Source organism: Leucoraja erinacea, chromosome 27 (assembly GCF_028641065.1).
Source record: "Leucoraja erinacea ecotype New England chromosome 27, Leri_hhj_1, whole genome shotgun sequence".
Lineage (NCBI taxonomy): Eukaryota > Metazoa > Chordata > Chondrichthyes > Rajiformes > Rajidae > Leucoraja > Leucoraja erinaceus.
In genome coordinates this window covers 21,433,028-21,442,230 of record NC_073403.1, presented here as the reverse complement: position 1 = coordinate 21,442,230, position 9,203 = coordinate 21,433,028, and the positions used below count along the sequence as shown (strand labels likewise).

The 9,203-nt window shown below is 40.2% G+C and overlaps 1 protein-coding gene across 1 annotated transcript; it reads right to left on the bottom strand.

Moving 5' to 3' along the window:
* Positions 1-3,657: 3,657 nt before the first annotated feature.
* On the bottom strand, positions 3,658-8,856 carry dlx3b (distal-less homeobox 3b). Its single transcript, XM_055657281.1, has 3 exons — positions 8,311-8,856; positions 6,077-6,267; positions 3,658-4,886 (listed from the first exon to the last, which is right to left on the bottom strand). The coding sequence occupies exons 1-3, from the start codon at positions 8,642-8,644 to the stop codon at positions 4,581-4,583; spliced, it is 831 nt and encodes a 276-aa protein (XP_055513256.1). The 5' UTR covers positions 8,645-8,856; the 3' UTR covers positions 3,658-4,580.
* Positions 8,857-9,203: the final 347 nt, after the last annotated feature.

The window sequence follows — 9,203 nt, the reverse complement described above, 5'->3', positions numbered from 1 at the left end:
AGACATCAAGGCTCATAAACAATGAAATTGGAGCTTGAACCAATTTCTAATTATAACCCCAACCTCACCGCCAACTAACCCCCACCCCAACACAGAGACACGCCACCACCTTCTTCTTTCGCCCTTTGCTACCACCCCCCTCGTCCTCCCCCCCACCCTGCACTCGTACAACGCTTTCACTTTATTTCCTTTAATGGGCGGGCTGTTTTTAAAACATGGTATTAACGCGTCTTTGCGAGCTGTTCTTTGTATTGCCAAGCTTCCTCGGTTAGAAACGACGCTATCTCTACCATCTTAAAGGATCGCAGTCCACTGCTCCCTCTACCTGTCTCACGTAATATATTCCAGCATTTACAAACCTGGTCTCAGTTTTCAAAACAAAACTTTTTTTCCCCCCATATCATACACATCCCTATTCCTTCCAACCATTAAACAGCGTGGATAATAACATTAAACTTCAACGCACTCTCAAGTACTACATGCTTACTTGCCCGCCGGAGTGTATAATTGAAACCAGTGTATTTACAGTGTGTTCTGTAGTCAATGCATTAGGACCAGTGTATTTACAGTATGTTCTATAGTCAATGTATCTGCTATAACTGTTATGGATATTGAGCGGCGAATTGTTAATTTCTTATAAATCCTTTCAATTTTAACATGTAAAGCAAAAACACCTAAATAAAATAAATAAAAGTAATTCCGTCTCAAAGCACCCAATAAAACCAGCAAGGTTGTGGCATCCAGTTCACCTGCGCAGATTAAATCAGATGAATATCAAACACAGGCAATCTAATCTGGTAGGTGTATCTCAAACGTAAATTTTGTCACCGAGTCTGGTGGTAAAGTCATATGCATAATAGTCAGATAAACTGTTTTCGAGAAAAAAAAATAGCGGAGTGAGAAAAATGACAGATTTCTATTCGATTTGATACAGTGGTGTCGATACAATGCTCAGGGGGTGCGCTTCACTTAAAATATAATTCATGCGGTAACCGGTAAGTGAGAATAAATGCCTCATTTATCCACTGTTGGCATTTTAGGTGAATTTTAGGCTATCTATGTTTCGGAGAAGGCCTCTGGTGCTTTTGTTCCGACAAAACCTCGGAAGGACGACACAAGAGGCTGCAAATGCTGGAATCTTGTGCAAAAAACAAACTGCTAGAAAATCTCAGCGGGTCAGGCAGCATCTGAGGAGGGAATGGACAGTCGACGGGTCAGAAAGGTCCCTGCCTATTTACCCCCCACAGATGCTGTCTGACGCGCTGTTTCTCCAGCAATTTGTTGGGTTTTTTTGCTTAGCATTTTAGTTTTCATTTCACATACCTTTTATAAAAAATGTAGCTCGTTATAGGACAATTCGGGACGTACTGCAGTGGCGACTAGAATGCATTTGAAACAACATTGGGCGTCAGTAAACATTGCAATCTTCCTGAGATACTTGTAATTTGTAATTTGTAAGTCATAAAATTGTAACAGCATCTAATCACTATGCATCGTTCGCTTATTTCCCGTACATTACATCCACACCGCCACGAAGAAGAGTGGACATATCCACCCATAGTTTTTTGATACAATGCAATCACAAAATTATAGTCTTTTATTGTAACCATTCTGACACAAGCATGCTATATCTTAGAGGAACGTTTATGCACAGAGGGGAAAGTTTGCTGTAAATCATCCACTGCAAAGCCTACAGTGTAGTTACTTGGATAATGAGACGATATAATAACTGACAATGTCAGTGAAACAATGCAAATGTCATGTCTGCATTTTGAATAAAGAGGACGGATAAATGATGAGTGTCTTTTAACTGCTGCTTCTACTTTATATTTCAGGGTTTCCATGAAACCACCGGTCTTTGTTCTTATCTGGCGATGTAATTTAATTATTTAGACTTCTGTATTCGGGAACTCTCTTTCTCAAATGATTTTTTACAGGTGTCACTATATACTGTGGCAGAGCCATTCATTGAGGTGGAAATATTATTTTACTGGTTGCAAATATTCTTTTTAGATTAATTGCAATAATTGGCGTTATTAAAATTATCCTTACAGAGGTCTGGCTACATCCCGGTTTAGTTAACATAGTCTGTATAAACCAACACACGGACATCCTGCGCTGTACGCTAAATCTCCTTGGCCTCTCGTTGCTTCTGGGGCTTTTGGTCCACGTTATGCAGAATTGCGGTGTATCCTTTGCAAAAGGCTCAGACATCATTTCAACTGCAATGAAGGGACTGTTGTTAGGATTCCGTTATATAATTTTAATTACCACCCACGGTATTTAATCTAGCGTGTCTATTACGCAGACTTGTTTATTGCGAGCGCCAAGATATACAAATAACTGATCCACGAGCATCCAGGTTGGAGTTTAAAAAAAAGTGAGGGCTTGTACAGCGATCTGTTGTTAGGACGCCGCGTTGGTGTGCCGGAGCGCTGGAAGGATTACACGTATTCACGATCCGAGGAAGGTATTGTCATCGTTCACCTATCTGCGTAGATGTGCAAACCGATACAAATACACCCAGAACGCTTATAAAATGGACCACCCGCCGACCTGTTTATATACGGATGGGAGTGTTGTAAATACTAGTTAAAGCTTGTACAGAGCATGTCTTTACATTTTAATATATGTAGCGTCTTGTTAATGAAATCTGAATCGATTTTGAGTTAATTATTTGGATCTCCAATCTTTATGTGTTACCTGAAGAAAATGAAAATACTTGAAATGCTTTCCCACCCTAAACATTCGCCTGATGCATGGGGTATAACAGGACGGGGGCAGGAGAGCTCAAAAACTCATGTAATTTGGCTTGAGTTAAACCTCTTTTTCCCCTTCTGCTCCGTCGTCCCCTCCTCCATCCCAGCCCCGCTTCAATCAAGGTCCCTGCCCTTGTAAAGGCGGGCGGTGTTATTTGTGTTCGGAGGCTGAGTTTGGTAAGAAAGGGGTTAAGTCAGGCAGCTCCTGTTGTAGTCAGCCTGGCAATCGCAACAGCTTTGATGCACTTGCTGGTATGTGAATTCTAGCACGATATTAACCCCAGGCGATGGAGCAGTTTTTTTCTGGCAGTCGTGCCTAATAAAATCCTGCTCCACACAACTCAGTGTCTCCAGAATGTCTGCCTCGCTGTCGCCTATAGAGCTTTTGCACGCAGCCCTCCAACCAAACTGCCTTTAATAGCAGGAGATGGGTGTATTTTTTTAACTATTTGCTATCCACATGCTGACCTTTTGCGTAGCTCTTGAAATGTTTTCATCTAGTTGCATTTCCTTGTTGTATTTTCGGCATTTGCTCCAATTTGTATAGTAAGCACGATCCAGGAAATGGATTAGAATGTAAATTGGTGAACTTTCCTCACAGTTTAACAGCAAGCATGTTTCTGGTCCTTAGTGAAATGCAGGTGCATCTTTGGGTCACTTTAAATAGGTCATTTAGTATAAACGGGATGAAAGTAAACTACTAAAATGATACTTTCAATCAAATGCAACTTTGTGCAAAAGTATGAATATTTAGTGATGTATAGTGACTTTTAGACTTAATGGGGCATAACGTAAATATTAAGAGTTCGTGTAGTGGTTTAGTTTTGGGTAACTATTCTCGTCAATGTATTTCGTGGCATAAGATGCTCTTTTCTCAAAATAAGGTGAGTTAAACAGGTCATGGAACAATGAGTTTTATTAACATTATCCTCAAGAATATCATCAAACATTTAAAATATTTTATTACAAAACAGACCGTAAGTTACAATAGAGGTTATTGTCCACTGAGTCTCCTTTACAATCCAATTTGTTCCAAAGAAATGTAGGGTCACTTTGAGGAATTCCTCGCAGTGCCATACATGATCTTGAAAATTACCCGCAATGATGTTTCTTAATTATTATTCTACAATTGATGTGTAAAATGTTATGTACATTTTATTTTAGAAAAAATGATAATTTTAGACATAATATCATAAATACAGTTCCTATTATTTATCAGAAATGTTGTACTCCATCATATTATCTATTGCAAATTGAGTTCCTATTTTACGGTAAGTTCCATGTTGTTTTTATCATGTTGCATTGGACATAATTCAAATTGATACCTTATATCTGCTACATTAAACAAACTGACTGCTAATCTAATAATATACAGGCAGTAATAATTTAACCACTCCAATTAACCAAAAAAACCCTTAAATAACATAATAAAACAGGCAAAGAATGTAGAATATTACTTGTTACTGAAATTGAGAAAAACAGTTCGGTATGCAATAAGCATCTGACAACAAACAAGAGTTACAAAATGCTCAGATTTTTTCTTCTTGATATACAGTTTTTGATATTATTTACAACTGAAGTGCATCACTACACATGCAAAAGGGGATGTGGGGTGTCTGTAAATGAATGAGTTATGCTGCTGACCAATTCATTTCCACCCCGATTCTTCATGAAGTATGGGTGTCGAATTTTATTATTCATTCTTTAAGGAGCTTTCACTCCTAGTGTTAAAAGGCATTGGAGACACGTAGGTTGACGTTGGCATTCCAAAAAAAGTAAATGGCAAAAAGTTCAAAAGTTTTTGAAGTTAAAATAAAAGTTTTAATAGACTGCTCCAGTACTCTGAGCTGGGGGCTGGTGCAGTGAATTTGTTGCTGATAAGTGAGAGTCTGAAGGGTGTGTTGGGTACCAGTGATTGAAGTCTTCCAGGTAGTTCTGAGAAGAATGATGTGGGGTCTGATGCTGGAGGGGATTCCTAGTTGTGCTGTGACTCTCCCAGATAGCCGGAGAAGGAGGTGAATTGCATGCCATTGAGTCACTATTGTTGGGACTGTGCTCCATTGTGAGTTCCCCATTTTTATACAACTTCTTAAATTTGGATCGTCTATTCTGAAACCAAATTTTCACCTGGAAAGATAGGAAAGAATAATTATTTACAATTGGCAAGAAATGTTTTGTTTTCAAGTACTATGAACATGATGAGTAAGCACATAAATAAGTAGTGATAGATACTATTATAAATTAATCTCTTGGAATTATGCACACCATAGCAATTATTGCAGGGATTATTTCAGTACAATCATTTAGTTCCTTTTGCTGGTCATTTTAGCATTTAACATAGGTAAACTAGTAAATTGTGAAAATCTTACTCAATTGAGTTGCTTTATATTTCATGGATGCCCTTTAAGTAATCCATGGCAGTCTATCTTAAACAACTAAGAAGACATTTTGCAGGAGCCTTTGAAATACTTTGAGCTGAAATATTTTGCTCCAATGTCATCTATATTTCTTATGTTTTCCAACAGAGAAGGTTGTTTATTAGTTTTTTAGCAACAACTTCTCAACTAAAACAGGTCCTAAGTAATTGTGCATTTTAACATCACATTTTGATTAGAGGGATAGAATTCTCCAAATAGTTGTGACTAAAAGATATTAAGAGACTCTTAGTTCTATCCAGCCACTTGCGTTGATGGTATGGCCACTCTGGTTCAAATACAGATGTGGGCAATACATTGAGTATACTAATGTAGGGAATTCCATCTGTGGACATAAACTTAAGGGGTGTAAATATTTGTTGAATCTTATTTTGCCATTAATCAGGTAACATGAATACACACTAATCCTGTTCTCTGCACCACTGCTCATGAATTTGCCCCACACTTGACATCTTGCAGTTTAACATTATCCCTATTTAGTTGGCACTTATTTTGTGAAGTTTGATAAGGGATAAGGGTTGACTATAGAAATAACTATATAGTGACAGGGAGTAAAATATTTAAGGAAAATAATATTATGAAATATTATTCACCCTCAAAGCAGATTTATGAACAATAAAGAACGGGAAAGGACAAGTAATGGGAGATTATGTGGAATGGTTGGGGTACACGTCCTAGGAAGACATTTAAGGTATTTAAGAGAGAATATTATCTCAGCTGGTACACCCGGTTAATAAGGGAGGGCTTTTCCAACAACAAAAACGGGCGTGGAGTCTAAATCTACACTGATACTAACTTCCCAGGGCAAGCCTTAGCCTGGGGGTACAGGGTGAAGTACAAACGCAGTGGGCGCACCGATACTGTGAGATTATCGAGTCTTACCTGTGTTTGCGTAAGACCCAGGGAAGCCGCAAGCTCCGCTCTCTCAGGTAGCGCCAGATACTGGGCCTTTTGGAAACGTTTCTGCAAAGCGGCCAGCTGGAAGCTGGAGTAGATAGTTCGCGGTTTTCGGATCTTTTTGGGTTTCCCGTTGACAATCCTCACTTCGGGATCCGGCTCTTCTTTCACTGAAACTGCAGCACAAAAACAAAAAGAAAACAAACTTTAAAACAAAGATTTCCCAGAAAGGTCGAAGTTTCACAACACTGCAGTCGGCAAATCATTTCCCCTTAACCAAGGGATTTAATTTCACGCAGAATAAATCAAATGGAACAGAGAATTAAAATCTGTTGGTGGATTCCTTCAGGCGACAAGGATGTCATGATTAATGTAATTGAGAAACATACTGTCTCTAAACTCTGGGCTATTTTTCCATACGGCTACTGAGTTCAAAGTTTATTTCCATTGCAACGTTACAGAAAGAGGGAAAGGGCGGATAACTATTATCATTAATAATTACTATTATAAGATACGAGCGATTTGTTGTCTCATTTGAATGTTGAATCCCTTTTCTAGTTTCCCATTCCGCTGCATTGATGCTCAGCGTAATGGTGTTTATTCACTTATAACTTGATATATTTACATATGTTGTGAGTCCATGGTACTCAGCATGATATCCTGATATAGAGTGAGAAAGCACAGTGCTATATCAAGTCGCTAACCTCACAGCAGCGACACAAGAGTGGCAAGGATGCTTGGTTTAGGGATAATTGCGAACACTATTGAAGATGACACTAATATGATGTTGAAAGTATCCGAAGAGTTGTTTTGCACTGTTTTTTTATTTTGTGTATATATGTTTTTAAATTCTGAATAAAGTTTATTTTGGGTGGGGGGGGGGGGGGGGGGGGGGGGTGGGATCACTCGGACTCATGAGGCCATCTTCAAAGGTTTCAAAGGTCTTTTATTGTCACGTGTACCAATTAAGGTCCCGTAATATGCGAATCTTGTGTTGTTTATCGCCAATTTTCCCTTTTAGAATTAGTCTATCAATCGTGCGGAAATGGGACTCATAATCCACAATCCATGCTGGTCATGTAGACCCTTCACATTCTCGCCCGACCAGAGTCTGACCACAGTTCGCGAGTTCTTTCCGACCAAAAGCTAAAATTCGGCCATGACCCTAACGCAATACCTGACCCACTTTTCCATCTCGCCACACGGGTTAGGTCGGACTCCCTCTAGAAAAAGAATGCCGCATTTCCCCACGCCAATGCAAAATAAAAACAATCTTTGTACGTTGATAAAACGATGCGGAATAACTATATTTAAACAGTGCGCGCATACAACTGACAGTGCATCTATTGATGACCGCCTCTGAACTTTCCTGCAGCTTCCGATTGCTGCAAAACTGCCATTTTCATAAATAGTGTCCTCGCTAATGGAATCCACACGATTTTCGCATTTATCCCTGGGATCTTGGTTTCACCGAAGAATCGAACACTTGACTTTTCCTGTCTCGACCGGTGGCCTTGTGAACATGAATGTGATTTCTTACTTAAAACTCAAATTCTTTAGTTAACGAAGTGTGACATTTACAGGGGAATCTGCCGACAAAGAGCCGCATATCCCGCCGCGAGGCTTTGGGTGCATTAATAACAGCGCCAGACTATCGATAGCTTCGCCTCTGGAGTCTATGCTATTGTACTGTGTATATTCTACCGATTCGCCTCTCTGTTCTAGTACTGCTATCGTCGTGCAATATTATTGAATATTCTGAAGAAGGGTCTCGACCCGAAACGTCACCCATTCCTTCTATCCAGAGATGCTGCCTGTCCTGCTGAGTTACTCCAGCATTTTGTGTCTATGTACAATATTATGCCTGGTTTCTATTGTAGATATGTAGAAACAAGGAACTGCAGATGCTGGGTAAGACACAAAAAGACACAAAGTGCTGGAGTTACTCAGCGGGTCAGGCTACCTGACCTGTTGAGGTACTCCAGCACTTTGTGTCGTAGTGTAGATATATTGATTAACAGTTCAATTATTTAACGACCGATCAGGTGTAACTGGTCATATGCAAACATGCAGCCTCTTCGCCGGTCACTGAGCCGACGAAGCTCTTCCGTTACCCTTTTGGAGAATCCAGCATTATTCAACAATTAATTTGCAAATAGAGCGCCTTCCACAAACTCTCTGGCTCCACAGCAGCGACTGGGTAATTCACGAGTCCTTACCTCTCTCAGCCGCGGATATTTGATGATCTCTGTGGAAATGGCCATACTGGCGGTACGAGTTGTTGTAAGCGTACTCGGGCTTCTCCGAGTAAGAGCCAGGCCCCGGAAGATTGTTCAGGTTAAACTGGTGATACGGATAGTGGTTCACAGGTTGGGAATAGGCTGAAGTCGTGTAGTAGTCGTGCGGGGGGTGACAGCTCTGCGGGTTATAGTAACCAACATCTGTCGCCGTAGACTCTGGAAGAGTTGGCGAATCTTTCGCGGGATGACATCCCATCGAACTCTGGATGTCCGTCAAAAGACCCGGCAGCTTTTTCTCATAGCTCCCGCTCATTCTTTCAAAACAAAAATGCTTAACTTACACACACACACACAAAAGACGATTTAATCTTTAAAGCTCAGACTATGCACACATCACTCTGCTCCGTAGAGACGGGATCCTTGTAGCAATTGCAACTCAAGGCAAACTGATGTAACCCAACGAGCCAGCGCGGTTAAACCTCTAATTATAAGGAACAGAAGGGTGGATGCAGGACGCCTATTGGTTGCAGAGATGTCGCCGGGAGAAGCTGCCTCAAGTTTTTCAGACTTCCCACGCTCGTGTTTGTGGAGCCAAGTCTATTATCACTCTTCCTCAACTATTAAAAGTGTCTGCCTGTCGGTGGATGCTCGTTCCAAACATACATTTTCAGAGGTTTGAAGAATTTAAAACAGAATTCGGAACAAGCTCCAACACGTTTCCTTATAACCCATCGGGTCGGCAACTCACTCATTTCTTTAAAACATATAACTGCCGGCCACTTTCTTGCTGTTAACTTATGTATGCACGCTAGAAAGACTGCAAAGGAAATAGAAACAGAATATTACACCAGCTCCTTTGAAATATCTGCGAT